Raw genomic sequence first — 27,115 nt, forward strand, 5'->3', positions numbered from 1 at the left:
ATACAAGTCACGGTTGACTTCTGCAATGACAAGAGATGCTCAGAGTGGTCACCATCAATGTCTAGACACTTCTGATTATGGTGAACTACTGCTTGAGCAACGTTGACCAAAGTGTTAACATCTCTTAAAATATGTGTACATTTTTTTGGCACCCCTGGTACATTGGTTTGTTGTGTTAAAATTATCTCAGATGTAGGCAAAATGAAGTATTATTACTTGGAGGTATCATGGGGTTTCTGAGGCTTGACTTTGGGGATATTTGGCAAGATACTTCACCTAAGTTATATATTATAAAAATAGATAATTTAATAAAAACTGTATAATTATATGTAATATATATTGATCAGTAAAAAAATAAGAGTCATAAACACTTCCTGTAATGAAGTGTTTCATTAAGACATGATTGTGCATTTACTCATATTAAATGGCAAATTACCATGATTAACACTTTTGTAATGAGAAATAGCAAAAATGGTGCAAAAATTCCTTTTGCATCAGTCATTTTGTCTATTCTGAACATTCAGTCAGCTCTATATAAAAACATACATGCACACATATCCTATACCACAATTTTGACTGGTACTGGTTCCCATAAATAAGTTACCAGGACCGTTAACAAGAAAGAAAAAAACAATAGAATGAACTTGTTTGGATTTTATTTTTATATTGATTCTGAGGTAGAGATTCTAGGTAAAAGAAAAACTGAAAAGAAAGTGAGAAATAAAAAAAATAAAGAGAGAATAAAATACCTGGAAAATTCTATAAATTGATAATCAGCCTAATTTTCAGTATTTTCTCTACCAAAATTTGCCTAATTGGCAAATGAGGGGAAAAAAACTGTGAACGGGGTATCGACATAATATGATCTGTATAGAAATATTTTGTCATGCTCTAGTTAGAGTTATTTTAAAAGAATAATTTTGTCCTTTGTAGTTTATACAGTACTTGATCAAACATCTCATTTAAAATATAGGACTCCTTATATCATTTGGGTTATTTGTGATTCAATCTCACTTTGCAATTTTAGTTTTACTGAGGGTTATTGTGAACGTGACTGATTCTGTTGAAACACTATAAAAATTCTATAATGTGAGGATGCATTTGGTGATTTGTCCTTCTGTTGATCTCTTCAGATGCACAAAGTCTCAAGATTGTTCAGCATCCCCCAATTTTTAATACCATCTAGCATATAACTTCCCCATCATATGCATAAACACTGATCGAGGGGTAGGCAGCACAAACTATGTATTTTGAGTTGCAGTTGCTGGGTGGTTGGCTAGGTGCACTCACTAGCTACCTGACGGGCTTTTACGTGCCAACCTGACAACCTGTGAGAGTCAAAATCTGTGCCTTAAAAAACAAAAACAAAAAACAAGTGATTATTTGTTCCAGACCTCAAGGGTTCTTGTTATATTTTGGACACAGGAACATCAAAACCAAGAACATGGAGGTGCATTCTATTATAATACCAAATGGATAATTGTGGTAATATTTCCCCTCCCCCCAATCTTTGTAACAGCTTTTTCTATATTAGTACACTGTATTTATCACTTTACTGCACAATGAACCCACAGGGGGTGCTAATTGGTCATTAATTAAATTTTAGCCTTTCAACACTTTTGTATTCTCCAATGGCTTTATCTGCAGTGAAGTATACAGTGTGGCCTTTTTAAACTGCCGAAAATTCATGTTAACTTTACTGCCGCCATGGATATGATGCAGGTAAGATTCAGCTTGAGTGAACACCACTTCAGGACTGTAAAAATTCCTTGTGACTGAAAGTTTACCAGCCTTGGACCAAAGCCTATATGTTAGAAAAATATGCAGCAGATGTAGTTTTGTATGACAAAACATTCTGCTAGACCAGATTTCTCTTTGAAATAGAATTCGATCGCTTTGTTTGAAAATTTAGTGGGTTATGGCAGTTCTTTAAAAAACCATTAACCTGGTGGAATGAACTTTCTGAGGTCCATCATTCACGTGTGAAGCCATTTTCAAACTTGTTTTCTTAGTGGGAGAATCCCTTTACCTCATGCTCCCCCAGTGAAGAGGTTAATTTAAAATTAATGATTAACATGATTGGCACTGAGAAATTTGCTGAGTATTTTTCAAAAGGTGTGGATTTCTTCAAAGCTTAATAGGTACATTTCATGCTAGTGCAAAGGATTTGAAGCAAAACATAATTTGCCTCAAGAAATTTCTGTTAAGTAAAAGAGTGAGTTATAGGGCTGGTGTCAGAACTGTGGAAGGCGGCTTCAAGATTTTGAATGCCGGCCATTCCATCGTGGGGATTTTATTCCACTAATGAATTGATCACAACTTGCCAGTGTGTACAGCTAGTAAGGAATGAGCTACTTACTGTATATTGGTTTTCAAGATAAATGAAGTAGCATTCAGAAGTTTTTTTGTGGTTTTTTTTTTTGACACTTTTGTGTGTTTATTTTTTATTTTTAAACAAAATCTTCCTTAAGTCATTCAAAATTATTAGAATCTCAATCTGAAGAAAGCAACAACTAAATCATAGTTTTTATTCCTTTGTACTGTTTTCACATTTATCAGTAAGAACCTAAGGGTGACTAGGACTTTCACAGTAGTAGTTGTAATGATTTAGTATGTTTTTCTATCTTAGCAGTTCAGAAAGTGCTTTCATGCAATGTCAAGTTTGATTCGTATAATATTAACTATGAGGCAGACTGGAAGTTTTCTGATATTATAGATAAGGAAGCTGAAACTTAAAAGAAGGAAAAAGTAATTTCTAGAGCTCATTGGCCAATATCAGACCTAAATACATACGTAGTAGATGCTATTTGATGAACGTTGCTTACGTAAACAAATGGACAAAATAAGCAGTAAAGAACGACTTCAAATTCCTTGTGGTATGAAGTCATTTACAAGACACAAAATAACTGAACATGTCCTCTGACTCAAAATAATACAGATAAAAAGAAAACAGATTCGGGAAATTCGCTCTGTGGGTGTCTGCCATTATTAAAGGAAAGATAAACATATTAAATAATGTAGCATGCTCACAGTCACGGCACTTGAAACAGATGTGGAATACAAGATTGCCACTTACTGAACGCCAAGAGGTTGGTGCTTATCATTAGTTATATATATTTTTTAAATGAGCCAAAAGATAGAAAAAGTAAAGCACTTCTCACCCCCCACATGATTGGGAACCATTTTTCCTTCTGTCTGGCTTCAGAAACCCGATGTCTCGATTTCCGGGAGTGAGACGATGACTGTTCTTTAACTGGTTTCACGTCAGCTTTTTCCTCTGATTTGAGAGGTGGAGTTAAGTGAGAACTGCTTAAGAATGCACTGTTTTCTGTTTAATTTGGCTGCGGAAGATGGAATTCATTGAGCTCCGTCTGTTCAAATGAACTTTAAGCAACAGCAAGCAAAACATTTGTACTTTTCTCTGTACACATAATAGAAATGTGTCTGGTGAAAGAGACAGCCTGGATATAGAGCGGGATCACCTAAGGAGGGCAAGGAAGGGGTGATAACTTCTTATCTCTTCTGTTGGCTCCTCCACAGCATTAAAGGATTGTTGAGGAAGTGAGGCTCCTTTTTATTAGGGAGCACTGAAAGGAAAAAAAACTACCTCTGAACTTGGATATCTGGAATTCATCTTAAGACTGTTAAGAAAACGTGTACCACCAATTCCTGTTCCTCACAGCTGCTGCCATTAGTGGGTGACCACCCTCTTTCCTCATAACCTAACTTTTAATGCATTGAATTGCTCCTTCCAGAACAATTTGGAATATTACACAATTTAAAAGCATCTGTGAATTATAAATAATTTTAAAGTTTACATTTCTTTTTTGAACACCCAGTAAAGAGTATTCATTTTCAAGTAGTTAAATAAGTTATATGACAAAGGAATGAATTTAATGTGGGGTTGTTGATTAAAAAAAAAAGTATGATAGTTATTAAAGTTGCAACTTTTCTAAAACAGTTGACATTTCTATTGAGAATGAAAGGAAGTAATTGTGTAATAATGCATGATGGTTTATTTAAAATGACCATATCCTTTAGCAGTTTAAACCATTGCTTTAAAAATATATTGTGTAATTCGGTTGGATGATTTTAAATATGATGAGGTGAAATTGTTACTGTGATGGCACTGAGTTAACATGACAAATATCCCTGTTACCTGTGTCTGTTAAACACACATTTCAAAACTGTTCTCTTTGAGTAGTGCCTAACTTCTCTTAGCATGTATGCACACCTGTTTATTTCCCTCAGGATTCTCAGGTTAAGGTGGCTCAGGTAGTTAGAGAATGAAAAAAAGTTCTCTGAACTTTATTTAGTATGAAAGTTCAGAAATACTTTTACAGCCTGCTGACAGAAATAATCATATTTAGCCAGTGGAGGAAATAACCTGGAAATCTGCTTTGGTTTTATGTTTTAAACTATTGTTCCATACTTAAAAGAATCAATCAAAATAAATGAACTTATTTTGACATTAAATAATGCAATGATTATATTGCTGGTGTTTTAAGAAGAGAGGTGATTTCAAAATTACGTACTTGGTTTCAGAATTACATAGCAAAATACTTGTTCCAAGGTTATCTGTCTGTAAAGACCCAAGATTATATCTTATGTATGACAATTTAATACTTGGAATGTAGCATGGATTTATGGTTCATTAATTTTTAGATAACTATTTATATTTTATATTTTTGATGGCTGTGTATACAATTGTGAATGCTTAAGGCACTCTAGATTTCCACTGTGCCAATCCTTAAAGCTCATATTCTAGTGGTTCCATTAAAAGAAAGAAAATGTTAAAATATGTTTATACTATATACATAGAAACTTATATGTGGAAAGAATACATGCAACACGTATGAATGTTTTTGTTTACATATGCAGCTTTTCTTCCAGCAATGACAGATGCCCTAGAAACATTCACTAATCTTTGTAACACCCCAGAGGGTAAGTAGGGAGAATTATTATTTTCATATTGCAGATGAAATACCTAGGTAGGGGCAGATTAAACAACTCGGCCAGGACACCCTCTAAGTCAGTTAGGAAGCTAGAGAAAAAACTCCAGATTCTTGACTTTTCCTTTTCATTCTGACTCATTGCACTCCTGAAAACAGAGGTACCAGACCTGTCAGTATCTGTGCTGCTTTTTCTCACTTGAAAAGTAACCACTGATGTAAATCCTGCCCCTGTTAAGGAAACCTTGCTGTGTGACACTTGCACACATGATACTGAGTCCCGGAAGGGCAGTTTAGAGAGTGCTCTGCTGTTACAATGAGTGAGCTCAGGTAGCAAAAGGATATCAGTCAGCCGGTTTCTCGTGGCCCAGTCCTATGAAGAACTGAAAGTATCAGAAGTTTCCATAACTTCAGAGATTCAGATAATTTCTTTAACATACAGTGACTCAATCCACCTTGTTACTTGACTTTTTCCTTAATAATTTCAGGTTGCTTGTACTGTTGGAGGCAACGTTCCAAAAGGCTTAGTCCCTGCCCTCCAGAAGAATGTACCTTACTCTAAGATGTGCCTACTGATACAAAATAAGCATTAGAATCATCCAGTACACTGCCCATCTTCTTTTTTTTATTGGCTACTTCAATGAGAGTCGAACATTGAAGAATGGCTGGGACGCTCAGTGTTTCGCTTCCCCAATGGCTGGCTGTAAACTAATACCTCTAGGTCCCTATTTGGCGACCACACAGCCCTTCCTGGTATGTCCTTGTCTGTCTATCCCAAACAGCAGGGATAAAATCACATCCAGTTTTTGCTATCTCCTCCCCAGGTTGGCACATGAGGGGCTGGTGGCTCACGTCACAAAGGTACTCTTGTGCTCTGATGGCTTTTTTTTTTTCTCTGCGCAATACCTCCTTCTAGTATGACTTCACTTTTCTGTCAGGGAGCACTTCCCCCATAAATATGACCGAACAGGTGTTGCTGTGCCGCTAACTGAGTTTCCAGCTGTCCTCCTGCAACCCAGACCCGGCTAAAGCTGTTGTTTCGTCCTTTTAGACAGACCAGAGAACCATCAAGCCTGAGATGGAGGTCTTCCTTGCAGGATATGGCAGTTTTGTTGCCAGAAGATGGTCGGGAAAGCCTGGCTGGCTAACAAAGACAGGCCTTCAGTGGCTGGGTGTAGTTCCAGTTCTGCATCCCCTTTGGCAGGAGCACAGACGCTGCTGCAGTGTGGCCAGCCAGCGAAATTAGGAAATAAGGACCTCTTTTATTTACTCAGGCTGCTGAATCATGGGCATTCCTGTCTGCTTGGAGAAAAGTCAGGCGGCTCTACTTTCCACTGAAAGTCTCAGGAGTGTTTGAGACTTTCATCTCGGAGTGTTCACACACTTGTTTTAATGTGCTTTATGGAAATGGTGAAACTCAGCAAGTCCAGTTGCTGTAGAAAAACATCTGCACTAACTATACACACACATTTGCATCTTTAAATAGACTTTCAGGCCACGGAGCTGGTTTCCAGCAGTTTTTTTTTATTTTTTATTTTTTTTCATTCCGGCTGTAAGAGCTATAGTTCTCTGAGAGTCAGCTAGTGTGAAGTGACTGATTCCAAAAATTTAAATTTAACATGGACATGTTAAGTACTTCACCTTGAAATGCAGAAAACTTGCCATAACACAGAAAGACATTCCTGTAAGTAGCACTTAGTGAGTGCCAAAGGGAAAAAAAGTTCACGTTGATTCAGAAACCAGAGTTAAAAGAATCCTCCATACTTTCCTCTATATGAAAAAAGAACTTGAAATTGTTTAAATCTCTATTAGCCATTTAAACAGAGTTTGCGTTGTGACTGCTAAAAAGCTTAAGTTAATGGGAACAAATCAAAGACTGGTGTAGACCTCAGAGAATGTTGGCGACACCACCACCACCACCACAAAAGTCTTGGGAGTGTCTGATACCATTAGAGCATGAACCAACCCTCCTGGGAATTTTGTCAGTGATTTCCTTGTGTGCTCCTGGGAGAATAGATCCATTTATAGTACTAGCAAATGAGGTTTTCGCAATTTGTATTTTAAAACAGAAATCAGCCTTTCATGACACCTTTATTTATTTTTCTAAAAATAGCATTCACTGTTCAAACTTTTCACTTCTGCTCAAAGTACTCCACTCTCCAGCCTAAGCCTTATGAATTCTGTAGGCGATGTCCATGTATTTCAGTTACAAAGACATATCATCTGTGATTATCACTCCTCTTTTATTCCCCAAGACGAAGTAACAGGGACAGGGGAGAGAGGAAAGGTTTCCAGCTTACTTCAGTCCTGCTTTGAGTAAAAACTTGATCCTAACCCTCAGCTCACTTGACATGTAGTTGAAATTTACAAGCTGAAGAGAACAGTTATGTAATAGGTATAGTCAGGCATGGCCCATTGACAAGAGCCTGATTTAAGCATGGTGTCAGGGATTGCACACTATTTATAATGGTCTATTGCTCTATAATTCTTTGTGCATTTGTATAATGATATATCATGCCTGGACACAATCTTCAATTTAATAATAAATTCACTTGCTAAATTTTCAGGCTCAATAGTTATTTTCTTCCAGTCTAGATGCATGACAAATTCTGATTCACTGTCTTGTCTAACTGTACAAATGAGATGATGTGTTTGAAAATATTTTTAAGTAAAACAACAGGACGTAAGCCCAAAAGATAAATGTGAAATGTGGTAGATTTTTACCTAGAATGCTGAGCAAATTTAGTATGTAATAATTTTTTTTTTCAGTGAGGGGAAATATTATAAAAATTTGGTTTATTTTAGGGACACCAACTTTAATTGATTTACGGTTTTTTAAGGGGAAAGCTAAAATCATCATTGAGGTTTTCTTTTTAAATTAAATTTTTAAAATTGTTTTTCTGTATGTTCGGTGGTGAGTTCATCTGCATATGTTCTTTATAATTCACTTTTAAATTTAAATCACACCCACAATTATCAGACCCTCTCTTATGCTGGAAACATGTTGGGTTATAGACTCATATAAATGAGGCTGCAAAATCATGTGGTTTTTAACTTGTGTTGCAAAGCTTTGTTGCAGTGGGCAGGGATCCAATAATGGTATTTGGTTGTTTTCTCAGAGTTAGATGGTTGCCATCTGGCATTGATAGTGAGATGGTGTTGTCATCAGTTTCTAGATGCAGGAAAGGAATGATCCTCATCTGTTTCCTGTGGATAAGCAAGAGGTTGATAATCTAGTAAAATCTTGTTAACTTAAAGAAAGCAGACGTGGAATTTGTTTACATAATGCTCGCCAGTTTCTACTTTTATGTTGATAATATAGCTTGCTAGTGAACTTTTTAGCTTTGAAGAATTTAAACACTTATTTGATCATATTCTATTTGAATATTCTTAGACTATCCTAATAATATTCTAATTGAACCTGTTATTCTAACACAATCACTGTCCCCACTAGCTCTGCTCCATGGCCTTTTACTTGTTTGCGTTTATGGAAAACCTTGCTCTTTTGGAGAGTGAAACGCTTTTACAGTTTCTTCTGATCTTGAATGATAGATTGTTTGGAAAAGCAAAAAAGCAACCGATTTGTCAGATCTTATTTTCTGCTTGGATGTTAAGAAAGCAACAGAAGTAGGAGCGCACATTTGATAAGAATGTAGTTAAAAACCCACCTAATACAAGGTAGTGTCACTTTATGGATAACTTGCTAAGGTTATATCTGGCTTTCAGTCTTGTTTGTCTTTTCTTTGTTACTCATAAATCTTTCAGCATTTACCATAATCATTTATCACTTTTCCTGTTTCCAGTTTTTCACAAGTTGCTTTGTCTCTGCCCACCTCAAAGTGCAGGTCCTGTTTGGCTAAGGAAGTTCATGCTGCTGAAGCTTTTGCAAAAGGAAGAAATGGTGGGCCACCTTTTGAACTTTCCAAACAAAATACACGATTACAATCTGGCCCTTGTGAAACTCTCATTTTTTTCTTGATCCTGGCTGATCCTAGCTACATGTAATATCTAGCAGTACCCTTCTAACATTTAATAATCCATTTTCTAGCCTATGGTATTCGAATCTTTCAGTTATTGAAGAAATCCTGGTTGTCTTTCATTACACAAGCCATAATTATTATTGTGTTTTCTGTCTCCTTTCATGTGCTTACTTTTTAATATTTTTTTGCAGAAAGCAATAAGGTCTGTATCAATAAGAACCCCATAAAAGATTTTGGTCTTCAGAATTTCCTTTTTATATAAAAATGAGCAAAATGCAGAGGGAATTTTTTATTAAATGTTAGACATCTGGGTTGACTGCATTAATTTTAAATCATTCCTGTAATATTTCCTTTTTTCATTTGGTTCTTCAGATGCTCACAGAATATGCAAATCATTTTAGAATGAATACAAAAGAAACATTAAATATATTAAAATCTGCATTTTAATAAAATTGTCAATGTGTAATATATACCTGGCTTCTAAGGAAGAATGATAAAAAGTAATAAAAGGGTAATTTAGACATAGAACTATTTAATTTCTTAAATTTTACAACCCAGTACAAAGTAAATGTAGAATAAAAGCTTTGGGCTCAGGTTGGAAAATGTTGCACTCAAATATTCTCTCCATTTTTTTTTTCCTGAATGGTTCTAGGTGGTCCAACTGGGGGTACTTGTGGAAATGGTCCAATGAACTCGTTCTTGAATTCTTAGCTGGTAAAGTCAACTGTCTGCCCTCTTCTCCTTGCAGATGGAGTAGATGTGGAAGACGATCCCACTTGCTCCTGGCCGGCTTCCTCACCTTCTAGCAAGGACCAGACTTCCCCGAGCCATGGAGAAGGTTGTGATTTTGGAGAGGAAGAAGGTGGCCCTGGACTCCCGTATCCATGCCAGTTCTGTGACAAGTCATTTAGCCGCCTTAGCTACCTGAAGCACCATGAGCAGAGCCACAGCGACAAACTGCCTTTCAAATGCACCTACTGCAGTCGGCTGTTCAAACACAAGCGGAGCCGAGATCGCCATATCAAACTCCACACAGGGGACAAGAAGTACCACTGCAGCGAATGTGATGCTGCGTTCTCCAGAAGTGATCACCTGAAGATTCACTTAAAGACTCACACGTCCAACAAGCCATATAAATGTGCCATTTGTCGCCGTGGGTTCCTGTCCTCTAGTTCCTTACACGGACACATGCAGGTTCACGAGAGGAACAAGGACGGTTCTCAGTCTGGTTCTAGGATGGAGGATTGGAAGATGAAGGACACTCAGAAGTGCAGTCAGTGCGAGGAAGGCTTTGACTTCCCGGAAGACCTCCAGAAGCACATTGCGGAGTGCCACCCTGAATGCTCCCCAAACGAGGACCGAGCGGCTCTCCAGTGTGTCTACTGCCATGAGCTTTTTGTAGAGGAGACCTCCCTCATGAACCACATGGAGCAGATGCACGGTGGGGAGAAGAAGAACTCTTGCAGCATTTGTTCTGAGAGTTTCCATACGGTGGAGGAACTGTACAGCCACATGGATAGTCACCAGCAACCAGAGTCGTGCAATCACAGCAACAGCCCTTCCCTGGTCACGGTGGGCTACACCTCCGTGTCCAGCACAACTCCGGATTCCAACCTTTCAGTGGACAGCTCAACAATGGTGGAAGCTGCCCCGCCAATCCCAAAGAGTCGAGGGAGGAAGCGGGCTGCTCAGCAAACCCCTGACATGACTGTTGCCTCAAGTAAACAAGCAAAAGTTACCTACAGCTGTATTTACTGCAACAAGCAGCTATTTTCGAGTCTAGCAGTTCTGCAGATTCACTTGAAAACTATGCATTTAGATAAGCCAGAACAGGCCCATATTTGTCAGTATTGCTTGGAGGTATTGCCCTCACTCTATAACCTAAATGAACATCTAAAGCAAGTGCATGAAGCTCAGGATCCAGGTCTGATTGTTTCTGCCATGCCTGCCATAGTCTACCAGTGCAACTTCTGCTCCGAAGTTGTCAATGACCTCAACACTCTCCAGGAACACATCCGATGTTCTCACGGATTTGCGAACCCTGCGGCGAAGGATAGTAATGCATTCTTTTGTCCCCATTGCTACATGGGGTTTCTCACAGACTCTTCCCTCGAAGAGCATATAAGGCAGGTCCATTGTGACCTCAGTGGCTCCCGATTTGGGTCTCCAGTGCTTGGGACTCCAAAAGAACCAGTAGTAGAAGTTTATTCTTGTTCCTATTGTACGAATTCTCCAATATTCAACAGCGTTCTTAAACTGAATAAACATATCAAAGAGAATCATAAAAACATTCCCTTGGCCCTGAATTATATTCACAATGGGAAGAAATCCAGGGCCTTGAGCCCGCTATCTCCTGTGGCCATAGAGCAGACATCTCTTAAGATGATGCAGGCAGTGGGAGGTGCACCTGCGCGTCCGGCGGGAGAATACATCTGTAACCAGTGTGGTGCTAAGTACACGTCCCTAGACAGCTTTCAGACTCACCTAAAAACTCATCTCGACACTGTGCTTCCGAAACTGACCTGTCCTCAGTGCAACAAGGAATTCCCCAACCAGGAATCCTTGCTGAAGCACGTTACCATTCATTTTATGATCACCTCAACGTATTACATCTGCGAGAGTTGTGATAAGCAGTTCACGTCAGTGGATGACCTTCAGAAACACCTGTTGGACATGCATACCTTTGTTTTCTTCCGCTGCACCCTCTGCCAAGAAGTGTTTGACTCCAAAGTCTCCATTCAACTCCACTTGGCCGTGAAGCACAGCAATGAAAAGAAAGTCTACAGGTGCACCTCTTGCAACTGGGATTTCCGCAACGAGACCGACTTGCAGCTCCACGTGAAACACAACCACCTGGAAAATCAGGGGAAAGTACACAAGTGCATTTTCTGTGGTGAGTCTTTTGGCACGGAGGTGGAGCTTCAGTGCCACATCACCACCCACAGTAAGAAGTACAACTGCAAGTTCTGCAGCAAAGCCTTCCACGCGATCATTTTGCTGGAGAAACACTTGCGGGAAAAGCATTGTGTGTTTGAAACCAAGACTCCGAACTGTGGAACAAATGGGGCTTCCGAGCAGGTGCAGAAGGAGGAGGTGGAGCTGCAGACCTTGCTGACCAACAGTCAGGAGTCCCACAATAGTCACGACGGGAGCGAAGAAGATGTGGACACTTCGGAGCCTATGTACGGCTGTGACATCTGTGGGGCCGCCTACACGATGGAAACGCTGCTGCAGAACCATCAGCTCCGAGACCACAACATCAGACCCGGAGAGAGTGCCATCGTGAAGAAGAAAGCCGAGCTCATTAAAGGGAATTACAAGTGTAATGTGTGCTCTCGAACCTTCTTCTCGGAAAATGGCCTCCGTGAACATATGCAGACACACCTGGGCCCTGTCAAACACTACATGTGCCCTATTTGTGGAGAGCGGTTTCCCTCCCTTTTAACTCTCACTGAACACAAAGTCACGCATAGTAAGAGTCTCGATACTGGAAACTGCCGGATTTGCAAGATGCCTCTCCAGAGTGAGGAGGAGTTTTTAGAGCACTGCCAAATGCATCCTGACTTGCGGAATTCCCTGACAGGATTTCGCTGCGTGGTCTGCATGCAGACGGTGACCTCCACCTTAGAACTCAAAATCCACGGGACATTCCACATGCAAAAGACAGGGAATGGGTCCGCTGTCCAGACCACAGGGCGTGGCCAGCACGTCCAGAAACTGTACAAGTGCGCATCTTGCCTCAAAGAGTTCCGTTCCAAGCAAGATCTGGTGAAGCTTGACATCAATGGCCTGCCATATGGTCTGTGTGCTGGCTGTGTGAATCTCAGTAAGAGCGGCAGCCCCGGCGTCAACATTCCTCCCGGCACTAACAGACCAGGCTTGGGCCAGAACGAGAGTCTGAGTGCCATCGAGGGTAAAGGCAAGGCAGGGGGACTGAAGACTCGCTGCTCCAGCTGCAACGTTAAGTTTGAGTCTGAAAGTGAACTTCAGAACCATATCCAAACGGTCCACCGAGAGCTCATGCCAGATAGCAACAGCACACAGTTGAAAACTCCACAAGTCTCGCCAATGCCCAGAATCAGTCCCTCCCAGTCAGATGAGGTAACTTGCCTTTTTACTGTTTGCTGTTTGACCTCCTCCAGAAACTGTCCCCGCTTTGTTTTTGCACTTTCCTCAGCCTTATTTATTGTCATGTGCCAAGAGATGCTTAGATTGAAATGCAGTGTTGTTGTTTTTCCCCCCATAGCCATTAGCTAGCAATTACTTGCTTCTTGATAAGCAGCATTTTGGCTTGAATGGTGCAAAATAGGACTAATTCCAGTCTCCCTGGGATATTGTCTTCTCTATGACTGAAGAGACCAGCGCGCATGCCAACACCACTGAGATCTGGAATCTTAGCGTAGCTTCAGTGCGAGTTGAAATCCCCAGCTATGACTTGTGTGGATGGTAGAGAGATAATGACATAAAAGTAAGATACTATTAGCCAACACGCTGGCTTAGAATAAATTAAAAAGAATATACACACACACACACACACACATATATTTGTGGATAACAAATTGGGTTTTTGTGGATAACAAATTCAATACCATGTTGTCAACACTCGCAGTTTTTCTTTGTCTTCTGGGTAATGAGGAAAATATTTTTTCACAGCAGGATTTTTGAAAATCCCCCACGTTTATTAAACACCACGTGCCCAATATTCCTTTTTTAAAGGCACTATCCCTGTGTCTTCACTCTCTCTCTCTGGATTGGGTTTCAAAATTAATGTTTGTGGGTTTTTTTCTTTTTCCTTAGCTTAAGAGTAGTTTCATGTTTTCTTTGCTATAGTGAATACAAGAAACAAGTTCATTTACAATGAACCTGTTTTATAAGTCATCATTTCTTGAAGATGAGTGGAGAATGGCTCATTTTATTATAATTTCTTTATGCTTTATCATCTGGTTTCTAATAGCTCTTTCCACTTCCCTACCTGCCCCTATCTGGAGATCCATCCAAATGAAAACCCCAGGGAGATCCATCTCCCTTCAGTTTGCGGTCAGTGCATTTTCCTTATCTCCTCTCTGCACTCACACCCTCTTGGAGTTCCCCCTGCGTCTCCCTGCCGTTGCAGATAGCCATCAGCCAACTGGTGGGGGAGAACTGGGAAGACTCATACAGAGCCCATCCTCATGAAATGTGGCATCTGTGTAACAGGCAAAGTCCCAAACTTGGAAGCTGCTTTCCTTTCTCTCCTCAAGTAAATCTGTACCTTTTTCTCATTTAAACAAATAAAATCCTTTTGAACTGATGAGAACCGCTGGAAGAACATACTTTTGATAATGGTTCATCGATCGTGTGTTAGACCAAATAGTTTCTTTTGAAACAAATATTGGTAGTTATATGAAATGAATTATTTTTTCCAACTTTTTGTTTCAAAAATGATTAAACTAGAAAAGTTAAAGGAATAATAACAATGAATGTGTGTGTATGTGTGTTTATATATCCATATCATAGATTTACCATATGAGTATTTTGTCACATTTCTCTCTCTCTAATCTTTTTTATTAACTTGAGCCACATGAAAGTAAGTTGCAGAATCATAATCTCCTGAGAATAAAGACATTTTCCTAACTAACTATAATATCATTAGCTAAGGCAATTAACTAAATCAGCTACAGAAATTAAATAAATCCACATTATTGTCTATAAGAAGTCCATATTCAAATTTCTCCAATTATCCCCCAAATGTTTTATTTTTATATGCTTTTGAACAAGAATTCTTAAAAAACAAACAAACAAAAAAATTGATGCAGAAAATTATTGCTTTCTTTTTTAAAAAGAAAATTGGTATGTTTAACAGTTTAAATAATAATGTTTAATTTAAATAGTATATAAAATTGATTTAAGATTAACCTGTGTGTGTGTGTGTGTGTGTGTGTGTGATTATGGTGGTATGTATGCATTTAAAATTAATAAAACCAAGCCCTTTTTTCTTAGTAGATCGTTTATGGAAAGGCACATGCCCATTTCTTCTCATCTGTTCATGATTTATATTTTCTGATATTTCCAGATTACTTTATATTATATACCATTAGAGGTGAGATATTTTAAAAGTGAAGGAGGATATATGAATGCGTTACATGTTAACAGACATGTCTGTACCTGTTAATTGGCTTAGAATTGAATTAATTAGGAAAATTTATCTTTAAGGGATGGTCAAGCCTTTAATTATACCTAAAATCTTGACGATAATTATAAAGCTCAACTACATCCTGCACATACATAGAATAACATAGAAAGTGCTTTTTAAAGTACTTTTTAATTTTAATTCTTACAATAGTGTTTTTAAATCACCTAGTTATAGAGGGTGAAAAAATGACTATGCAGAAGAGTACCTCCTTGTTGAACTTGATTCATAAGAGCTTGTAGCAATGCCCTGATTTTACCAGACATTAGGATTCGGCTCTATATATTTCCTTTGTGCCTCAAAAGTTCACTAATTTGTTCAACATTTTCATCGTTGTTACCATTTTTTTCATTATACTATTTGTCATAAAATTTTATGTGTCTACTTCTGATACTCTTCACAATTAAAAATGTACAGTAGGCCATATTATTTGGACTTGACATAGAACATTATTTCAACATATGTGAAGTTTTACAATAAGAAGCCTAAAAGTAATGTGTCAGGAAGAAAAAAGATATATAGTAAATATTAATTTATTCCCATTCTTTCTTTGCCATGTTAAGCTTTTGTGATTTCTCATTATGAGGATTGTGTAAATTTTTCACCAGGATAGGTAAAAGAGAAGTTATGTTAAGTCTTTGCCAAAAGACAAGTATGCCACGTGGGAATACATTTTATCACAAAAAGAAGTATGACATGTATGTCTGTTGACTTAGATGTGCTAAGTAAGAATTGAAGGATGGAATGATGTAGGTGGTATTTTCATCTCTTCTTCTTGCTGAGGATTGAGACTTCAGAAGAGAAAAAGAAGACCACGGGAGATAATGAAACCTAGATACATAGACATCGTTAAGAACAAGATTAGATTTTTCTGGACTATGATTTACAGTCACCTGAGGGTATTGGTAGACATTGGAATGCATCTTTCAGACTGAAAAGAATGTTACTTAGTCAAGACTAAATTATCTATTTAAAAGGGATTTAGATACAATATAGGAAAGGCTAAGTACTATGTAAATCCATACAATCCAAGAAATGGATGAAAGACAAGGCATGTGGCACTTAAAGGAGGATAATAGTAGATAGCTGTCATGAAATGAGAAATTTGGAATTGAAGACAGAAGATCTGAATTTGAATTCCATTTCTTCTGCAAAATGCTTTCTGAATTTCTGAAAAATGTTTTCTTTGTGCCCAAATCCTATGATTACTAATCTAAATTTTCTATGGATACTTAGTTTTGGATAAATTTTGGGGGTACCTATTCATTTCCCTTTGCCTCTCCGATGTTGAGCATGATATAAATTTGTACATAACCTACAATGATTCCATAAGGGTAGAGATAATGTGACATAGGAAGAACGCTGTCCATCTAGCTTTTCTACACATGAAGAACCTTGCAGAGTTACTAACATTTACTATGTGTTGAATAAATTTTAGATCTTTTTCTGGAGTTCATTGACACTGGCCTGGCTCTCTGGTCAGGTGCTGCCCCATCTGAACCTCAAAATGTCTCATGATGGTATTGGAAGCATGTGCCCTTCTGCTTCCATTTCCCCAGGATCCTTCCTAGCCAGGTTTCTCCGAGGAAATATTTACTCATTTTTCAATTCACCCCATCCCCACCAATCCAATGAAGTTGCTCTTGCAAGGGTTACCAGTTGATCTCCGTGTGGCTAGATGCATGTACAGGGCGGCAGGGACAGTGGAGATCATCTAATTAAGCTTCCTTGTTTTCCAGACCACAAAACAGGCTCAGATAAATTGAGATCTGCCTAAGGCTACATAGCTAGTAAATGGTCGACAAGAAGCTCTGAGGATACAGGTCTCTAACTCCAGGTTCTAGCTTTTCATAATTCCACCGGCACTTTCCTCTAGCTGAAGTCTCAGCACCATCCTTTTAATGAAATCCTCTTGTAATCTCTGTCTTGGGTTCTCTTGTTGCTCACTTCCTCCATCCACGGCAAAGGATCTTTTACTTCTATCACTTTACTGCAGCTGACTTGTTTAAGATCTCTACTGTCCTAATTGACCAATACAATGCAGTTTTGTTTGTTTTGTTTTTCTTAAGAGAGCTTGTCTTAGTTTACTTACTGCTCTACTTCTCACCATTGGCTATACCCTCTTTACTGAACCTCTGTCTTCCCTCTTGGTTCCCTTCATACCTCTCTGAATGTTCCATAGCCTTCTTCCTCTCCCTACTCCTGTAAGTTATGTCCCCATTGCTACTCTCATTCTGATTACCTCCTGCCTGTGGTCTCATCCTCCCATGACTTCCGTTACCACATTTTACTGATGACTCTCCAAATGGCATCTCCAAAGGTAGGAGGGGACTTTTGGGGCTGATAGAAATATTCTGTATCTTGATTGTGATAGTGGTTACATGACTATGTATATTTATCAATACCAATACTCACCACATGTAAAAATTAGTGAATTTTTAAATGTGAATTACACTTCTATGAAGGTGACTTTTAAAAAAAAGTGATATTTCCGACGCAGGCCTCTCCGTTGAGCTTCAAACTCACACACAACTAACTGTCTCCTGGATACATTCACTCAACATGTTCCCAAGAACTTCAAACTCAATGGCTCCAAAACTGATCTCATCATCCTTTCATCAAACCTGCTTTTTTTCTTATATTTTCTATTTTACTTGTGGATCCATTGATCTGAGTTGCTTCTATTTCTCCACATTCAGTTGGTCATAAGCCATCTCAACTTCATGAGACTCATTTCGTGAATCAATCTCCTCTTCTGTAGTATCTCCTTCTCACATTTTAAGTTCAATCTCTGATTATCTTTCACTAAACTGAAGCAGTCTCCTAATTGTTCCCTAGGGGTTCAGTCTTAACATCTTCAAATCCATCTCTCTACAAAGCTGCTAGAACAATCTATCTAAAACAGAAATCTGAATAGCACGCGCCTCCCCTATTGGAAACATTTTAAGTGCTCTGCACCTCCATCTCTATAGGATGACCTACTAATGCTTTTATTGTGAAATATGAGACTCTTCAGGCTCTGGCCCCTGATAACGTTTTCCCTCCTTTTCTTACCTTTCAACTTATTCTGTAGTCAGAAGTGTTTTGATGAATCCTTGCAGGAACATACTGCTTTTGTGTCTTGCTAAGCCTGTCCTGTCTTTTCTACCGCAGCAATCTCTCTCTTCCTAACTTCCCTCTGCCTTCCAAGAGGCTGTCTAACTTGCCCTTTCTTTGGAGATCAACTACTCTAGAAGGGTTCTGATGACCCTGAATTCCTACCACAACCATCACCCTTTCCCTTGAATGTCCTGTGTGTATAACGTGTCATACATATTATATAAAAACTGTTTCATTACTTTATAATCATCTCTGCAGTTATCTTTTTTTTTAATTAAAGTTTATTGGGGTGACAGTTAGTAAAGTTACATAGATTTCAGGTGTACAATTCTGTAATACATCATCTATATATCACATTGTGTGTTCACCACCCAGAGTCAGTTCTCCTTCCATCACCATATGCTTGATCCCCTTTACCCTCATCTCCCACCCCCCTCCCTCCTTACTGCAGTTATCTTTTCTTCCAATGAATTCCTTGGGGCAAGAATTTATATTCCTAAATAACTGTGATAATACTAGGCCCATAGTAGCCATGCCTCCACGGATGGGTGCCCTGGAGCTGTATGCCTCGCTGGTGGCTCTCCCAGGGCCTTTTCCCATATGTGACAGCATAGCGGCACAGCTGGCCACCTAGCTGTTTTCATGCAGGAACCAGCTGACACAGTGACTGGAACCTAGAAGGTGTTGAATAAATGTGTGTTTTTCTTCTGAGTGTGTTAGGATCACTATTCATATTTTTACCCCATTTGGACTCAAATGTTTCATCATCATCGAGGTTCTGTCATAGATATGGTGAGCACGTACCAGTCTGCTGTTATTAACCCACGTCACGTCAAAGGCTGCTTTCCCAAAGAAGTTGTAATTGCTCCTACCAAGATTGCCAGTGGTCTCCAGGTTCCAAAGAAAGCCTTTCTGTCCTCATCATGCCTGCAGCACTAGGCAGAGTGGACAGCTCTTGCCCTGACATGCACTTCTCCAATGTCATGGCACCCCCTCCTACCTCTCCTGTTTCTGTCTTTCGAGATTTTTCCATCATGCCTGTTCTAACAGTACAGGAATTCTTGAAGATCATCCTTGGCCCTCTATTTCTTCTCTGGCTCCTCTTTCAATAGGCAGCTCATCGATTAATGGGGCTGTAACTATATGCTAAGAATTCCCAAGTTCATTTTTTTAGTCTAGCTCTCCTTTTAGTTCCAGATTAGTGTTCTATTGACAGCTTGACATTTCCGTTTGTATCTCTTTTAAAGAGATTTCTGAAGTGTAATGTATACAAAGTAATATACCGATTCTCTTGATGCCTGTTCACTTTCTAGACTTCCATTATTTTAGGAAAGAGAACCACACTACAGCCAGTGATTCAAGCAGGAAACCTGGGAATCATTCCTGATTCCTCCTTTTCCCTCATTTCCCACATCTGATCTGTTAATAAGTGCTATTGATTCCACCTCCAAATCGTCTTCCCTTCATTTCTTTTCATCCCCTAAGCCATTATCATGGTCAAGGCTGTAGTCATTTCTGGCCTAATACTGCAGTAGCCTCGTACTGGATTGCACTCCTTCATCTTCTGCCTCCTTCCAGTCCACTCTTCATGCTGCTGTTGGACAGAATCTTGTAGACACGTATATTACATGAAGTCACTTAAATTCTTCAGTAGCTTCCCATTTCACTCAAACAAAATCCCAACCTCTCACCAGCCCAGGAGGCTCCGCACCGTCTGGCTGTGGCTGGCTGCCCTCACCTTGTCCAGAGCAGCTCTCCTCATGCGCTGTGCCCAGCCTCCCGGTCTCCTGGCCTCCACATCTCTCTAGCGGAGTCCACTTTAGAGCCTTCACACATGCTGCTTTGTCACCTGGGCTGCTGCCCTTCCCAACCAGTTGCTCTGCACGACTGCCTCTTTCTCATGTGTCAGATGGGCCTGACACCTTTGACATGCGTCAAAGTTAGTCTCCTCTTTAGGATTTTTTTTTTTTAAATTGTCCTTATTTGTTTAGTTGTTCATTTCCTTCTTCTGCTTTCTCACCTCTGAACACCCGACATGCTAATCGTAATATCTCAGTCAATATCAGTTGAATAAATGAACACAGCATAAGTACTTCAAAGTGACAAAAATACTGTATATTTCGTCTTTGGAGGTATATGCCAGGTATATCTAGTAACTAATACACAGAGATATAGATAAGTTTACCCAAAAATAGATGCTTTAAAGTTAGGTTTGATCTTAAAATAGTCAAACAAACGACAAGCCTTGAAGTTTCTAACAATTCAAAAATCATCTGCAATGTGAAGATCTGGTTTAAATGTCTTAAAGTCAAGATTTCTTTCTTCATGGTTTTTGTACTAAAAACGGAAATGTATATGGTGCCAATTCGGAAACTACTCAAGTTGCAGAGTTCTGTTTTGTATAATAAAAGTTTTCATATGAGGTAGAAAAAAAACCTTTAAAATTTTTATATTTCAGTTGATGATACTAAGTTTTGCTGAGTCAAAAGAAAAAGAAGTGAGTTATGTTCCTCTAAATAAACAATATTTTTAAATTAAGGAGAAAATTTACATGACCAAATAAATATGTACGCTTCAAGATGTTCTTGAAATAGAATGAATTGCTGTGCCAGGTTCAGTCTACTTTCAGATTTATTGTTGTTTTCAATATTTGTTTGACATCTACACTACTAGAACAGGGAGTCAGTGACCCCTGGCATAAGTACCAGGGTGTAGACCATGGAAGCAGCTGCCTCATATCCACTCTATGTCCCTAGTTCCATGCTTACCCAGTACTGATCCTCGTTCCACACATTCAATTGGCTGCCACTATCATCCCTAGATTTTCTGTATTTATGTCCCATTCTGGATTTTCTGCTGATGTTTCCCATATGGTTCGAGTGTCATTTTAGAACATATGGAATTCAAAAATAGGAAAGTTTTTGTATATAATCATGAATCTTGAATTGCACATAATGTTTGTCCATCGAGTACTAGGCCAAAAGAGTCTGGACTCATTCATGCAGTGGTAGAATTTTATTTTTTTACATTCCGCATTATTTTATATCAATTTCAGGTGTACAGTATAATCGTTAGGCATTGATATAATTTAAGAAGTGATCCCCCTGACTAGTCTAGTACCCACCTGGCACTATACATAGTTATTACCATACTATTGACTGTTCCCTGTGCTTTACTTTACATGCCCATAGCTGTTTTGTAACTATAAATTTGTACTTTAATCCCTTCAGCTTTTTCACTCTGTTCCCCAACCCCATCCTATCTATCACCCCAACAATCTAGTACCCATCTGACACCATACATAGTTATTATAATATTATTGACCATATTCCTTATGGTGTAACCTACATCCCCATAACTACTTTGTAACAATGAATTTGTACTTCTTCATCCCTTCCCTTTTTTTTACCCACACCCCGAACCCCCTCCCATCTGGCAACTATCAAAATGTTCTCTGTATCTGAGTTTGTTTCTGATTTATTTGTTTGTTTATTTTGTTCTTTAGATTCCACATATAAGCAAAATCACATTGCACTTGCCTTTCTCTGTCTGACATACTTCACTCAGCACAGCACCCTCTAGGTCCACCCAGGCCGCTACAAATAGCAAGAACCCATTCCCCTCCATGGCTGAGCAATATTCCTCTCTCTCCCTCTCTCTCTCTCTCTCTCTCTCTCTCTTGATATATACATATATATGTATATATATACATATACATACATACATACATACATACATACATACATATATGTCTCCATTCTTTTATCGATGGACACCCAGGCTGCCTCCACATCTTGGCTGTTGAAAACAATGCTGAAATAAACATATGGATGCACATGTCCCCTCAAAGTAGTGTTTTGAATTTCTTCAGATAAATACCCTGAAACGGGATTATTGAGTCCTTCTTTGTCTCATTATAGCCTTTGTTTTAAAAGTTTATTTTGTCTAGTATAAGTATGGCTATGCCAGCTTTTTGTTTGTTTGGTTGTTTCCATTTTCATGAAATACCTTTTTCCATCTTTTTACTTTCCATCTGTGTATGTGTGTGTCTTTCAATCTGAAGTGAGTCTCTTGTAGGAAGCATATGTAAGGGTTTTGTTTTCTTATCCAGTCAGCTTTCCTGTGTCTTTTGATTGGAGAATTTAATCCATTTACATTGAAAGTAATTGTTGATAGATATGTAGCTAATAGCTATTGCTATTTTATTATTCATACTTTTGATTTTCCCCCCCTTGTCTTAAAGAAGTCCCTCTAACATTCCTTGTAATACTGGTTTGGTGATGATGAACTCCTTTAGCTGTTTCTTGACTGGGAAGCTTTTTATCTGTCCTTTGATTCTAAATGATAGCTTTGCTGGGTAGAGTAATTTTGGTTGTAGATGCTTGCTTTTCATCAGTTGAATATTTTGTTCCAGTCCCTTCTGGCCTGTGAAGTTTCTGTTGAGAAATCAGCTGACAGTCTTATGGGAGCTCCATTATAAGTTGCTAGTTGTCTTTCTCTTGCTGCTTTTAGAATTCTGTCTTTGTCTTTAACCTTTGCTATTTTAATTATAATGTGTCTTGGTGTGGGTCTCTTTGGGTTCATTTCGTTTGGGGGACTCTGTGCTTCCTAGGCTTGTATGTCTATTTTTTTCACCAAGTTTGGAAAGGTTTCAGTCATTATTTCTTCAAATATGTTATCAATCTTGTTTTCTCTCTTCTCCTTCTGATATTCTTATGATGTGAATGTTACACTTGATGTTGTCCCAGAAGTCTCTTAAACTATCCTCATTTTTTTTGGATTCTTTTTTCTTTTTGCTGTTCTGATTGGGTGTTTTCTGCTACCTTGTGTTCCAAATCGCTCATTCGATACTCTGCTTCATCTAGTCTTTTGGTGATTCCTTCTAGTGCATTCTTCATTGCAGTTATTCTTGACTTCTGAATGGTTCTTTTTTATGGTTTCTATGTCCTTTTTTATTCTTGCTATCTCTTTGTTGAAATTTTCACTAAGTTCATTGAGCAATCCATTGTTTTGAACTCTTGTCTCTGGTAGGTTACTTGTGTCCATTTCGTTTAGTTCTTTTTCTGGAGTTTTCTCCTATTTTATTTGGGATGTATTCCTCATTTTGGCTGCCTCCCTGTGTTTGTTTCTATGTATCAGGTAGATGTGTTATGTCTCCTAGTCTTGGCCAGGTGGCCTTATGTAGTGGGTGCCCTGTGGGGCTCTGGCACAGTGTCCCTGGTCACCTGCTCTGGGTGCTCCAGGAGTGTCCCTTGTGTGTCCCTCCTGTTATAGTTGAGCTTTGATTGCTATTAGCAATCAGTGGGTGGGATTGGCCCTCAGGCTGATTGGCTGTGAGGTTTGGCTAAGTCCACAGCTATGGGCTACTATGCACATACAGGGGCTTACCCCAGTAAGTGTGATTTGCCCAGTAGTGTCTGGTGTCTGTTGAGACCACCGTTTGTGTGTGCGGCTTGTAGGACTAATTGGGTAGTGCTCTGCCATAGTCTGAAGCCAGCCTCCAGGTATGTTGGTTCTGGGGCCTCTTGGGAGGGGCTCTGATACTGGCCTAGGTCACTCACTGCCTGTGACCAGCTGTAGCTCCTACCTGGTAGGAGCTACAAAGCAATCCATGGTTGTTGCTGCCTATGCTAAATCTGGAGATGTGTGGGAGAGGCCACGCTGTGAACCAAGCATAGTACCAGGCCTGGGGTAGTTCTGCAAAAAGCCAGGACACCCTGAGGCTTGCTGCCACCCTCCGGCTCCCTTAAAGTTCAGCCACTGATAAAGCCTTGTGTAGTATGGGAATTGGGTGAAGCAGGATCTCAGTGAGTCATTGGAGTGGGAAGAGTTGTGTTCACCAAGTTAAGTGGATTCTGTTTTAGTGCCAGTGCTGAGCTTGGACCTACTCAGGAAAAGGCTCAGAACAGTCATCTCCCGCCTGGGGCCTGTGGATTCCGATAGTTTTCCAAGAAAGAGTGCAATGGAGGTGGGGCTGGCTGCTCCCTTAGAATGTACCTCCAGCATTGGGGAAGTTGGGTTGGGCGGGATCCCAGTGAGTCAGCAGGGTGGAGCCCCGGAGCTCACCAGACCAATCACATTCAGATTTGGCCATAAGCAGAGGGGGCAGGCTCAACACAGGAAAGATGCTGCCAGCCTGCCTGGCTGCATGGGAGGAGCACCCCACACAGAGAAAGTGATGACTGTCCTCCAGCCCTGGCCTCAAAGCCACACACCTCAGTTTACTCCCCATGTGCCCCTAACACTCCCTCCCCACCCCATGTCACCATCCCTCTGCTGGAGCCCAAGGGAAGTGCCTGCAAGCGAGCAAGTGAGTTTGTGCACGGGCTGTTTATGAGGACGTCTGGGTTTTCCTCAGCCTCTGTCCCACCCGAATGGTCAGAATCCTCACTGTTTTTCACAGCCAGATACTGTGGGGGCTCCTCTTTCTGGCACCAGTACTCTGGGCTGTGGAGCTTGGAGTGGGGCAGAGGTCCTTCACTCCTCTGCGGGGAACCTCCGCGGCCCAGGTATCCCTCCCTATTTTCAACCGCCACAGACTGGTTTGGCATCATCCCAGTTCGCATCTATTTCCCTTCTACCAGTCTTGGCTTCTTTATATGCTTAGTTATAAAATTTTTGTTGAGCCAGACTTCAGATGGTTCTCCAGCTTGGTGGTTCTATAATTTAGGTGTAATTTTTATGTGTTCATGGAAGGAAGCAGGCACAGTGTTTATCTACTCCGCCATCTTGGATCTCCTGTAGTGGGAAAATTCTGTTTAGGCATTTTACATTTTGGCCAAAATTGTGTTGAAGATTAATAAATAGCTATTCAAGACAATTTTGAATAATGAAAAAATATCGAAAGTTACATTCTGGATCTTTTATTAACGTATCCTTCTGCTTACCATATAATATAGATGTAGTTTTCCATTAGACATGTATAGTATCCTAGAAAATTAATAGGCTAAATATAAGAACCTTCCTAAAGACTTTTAAAAAGCCTAAATAGTCTATTTCCTTATTTATACATTTTTTTCAACTTTCATCCTCTTTGTAAATACCAGTCTTAGATTTTCAGCTGTCCATTTGATGTTAGCAGTTGGATGTTCTGCTAAGCCCTTTGAGCAAATCAAATCATAATGTCTTTTTCTCTCTAATTTTTGTCAGTATTCCATCTTTCTCCTAGTTATTCTTGTCTGAAAATTAGTTTGTATCTCCTATATCTTATTCTCCTAACCTTTTGGGTCAATCACTCTCCAGGTATTTTCTATTCACTTTTTGTACATCTTTTCTCCAGATCAAGTCTTGCCATTATAAACTAACTGGTCTCCTTCACTCTCTTCCTTTCATAAAGCAAATAAATAGAATATAAGACTGCTCATAAGCATGTAATGTACTATACAGTTTATATGAACAGATTGGCAGGTGGTATCTTATAAAAATTCCCATATTAAGGCAAGGTGTACACATATGTAAGATTTCATCAAGCAACACACTTAAGATTACAGCAGCTTACTATATGTGTGTTATTTTTCACATTTAAAAATTAAAGTTCACATAGATCACATGCTATGACCATAATACAAATACATTATAAATGAAAAAAATACTTTTTTAAAAACACCCTATAAATTGTAAAATTAAAACCATTCTTAGACCAAGGAGGGAATAAAAATAGTAGTTAAAAATACTTAGAACTCAAAGATAACTACAATCCAAAACCTGTGAGATATAAATAAAGGAGTACTTAGAGGGGAAGTTACTAGAACATAAAAGTACATATTAGAAAATTAAAAAGGCATAATATCAATGAGCTAAACATTCAACTTAAGACATTAGGAACAGAACAACAAAGCAAACCTATTCAAAAGTAGAAGGGAAGAAAGTAATAAAACTAAGAGCAAAAAGCAATGAAATAGAGAACAAACAAGGAGGCCAACAAAGCGAAGAGTTAGTTTTTTTTAAAAGACTTAACAAAATTTTCAAGTTTCTGGTCAAATTAATCAAGATTAAAAAATAATAATGAAAGGGGAGCCATGCCTTCATATATTCAGAAGTTAAAAAGATAGTACCACTGCACATATCACGATGACTGAAATAAAAAAGAATGCAAAAATTCTTTTTTTTTTTTGTTCCAATGAGGAACAATTGGAATTCTTTTATTTTACCAGTGGGAGTATAATTTTGTACAACTGCTTTAAAAACTGTTGGGCAATGTATACTAAAGTTGAATACTAGCCTATTCTACAAGGACCCATTGATGCCACCCCTAGGTCTATATCTAAGAGAAATGAGTACATTTGTTTACCACGTTATGAGCAAGAATATTCATAGTAGTTTTTACATTTAAGCTTTAAGCTAGAGTCAATCAAAATGTCTGTCCAAATAGAATGAATAAATACATTCATATAATGGTACGAATTCATTCTGTTCATATAATGGAATGCTACCCAGCAATAAAGAGGAATGAATTACTTCTATATAATAACCTGGAGGACTCATACATCATATTGAAAAAAAGGAGCCAGACGCTGAGTACTACACAACTCTGTTCATATAAAGTTTAAGAATAGTCAAAACTAATCTGTGGTGATCAAAGTCAGAATAGTTACCTCTGGGATGGTATCAACTGGGAAGGGGCAAAAGGGATTTGTCTAGGTTCTAGAAATTTTACATTATCTTGATCTATGTGGTGGTTACACTGATATCTATATATGTAAAATTTCAATCAATACATTGATGATTACAGCAGTTTTTGAGTGTCATTTCTCAATTAAAATTTTACCAAAAAATGCATGAGATACAAAATAGTAAGAGAATATTATGAATACCTTTATGCTAATAGCTGGATAATTTTGATTACATGGAAATAGTCTTAGAATAGTATGTTACCAAAGCTGACTCAAGAAAAAAAGAGAATTAGAATGATTCCA

The 27,115-nt window shown here is 38.9% G+C and overlaps 1 protein-coding gene across 10 annotated transcripts in view; it reads left to right on the plus strand.

Annotated features, from left to right (window-relative positions):
* Positions 1 to 27,115, plus strand: part of ZNF521 (zinc finger protein 521) — a 284,989-nt gene that overhangs the window by 107,281 nt on the left and 150,593 nt on the right. For all 10 annotated transcript variants that reach the window (XM_081078854.1, XM_081078846.1, XM_081078852.1 and 7 more), the window contains one exon: positions 9,681 to 13,033. In XM_081078854.1, the coding sequence (XP_080934980.1) occupies positions 10,121 to 13,033 (2,913 nt within the window). In that variant the 5' untranslated portion in view covers positions 9,681 to 10,120. The remainder of the gene's footprint in view (positions 1 to 9,680; positions 13,034 to 27,115) is intronic.

This window comes from Rhinolophus hipposideros (assembly GCF_964194185.1).
Source record: "Rhinolophus hipposideros genome assembly, chromosome: 17".
In the NCBI taxonomy this organism is placed as follows: domain Eukaryota; kingdom Metazoa; phylum Chordata; class Mammalia; order Chiroptera; family Rhinolophidae; genus Rhinolophus; species Rhinolophus hipposideros.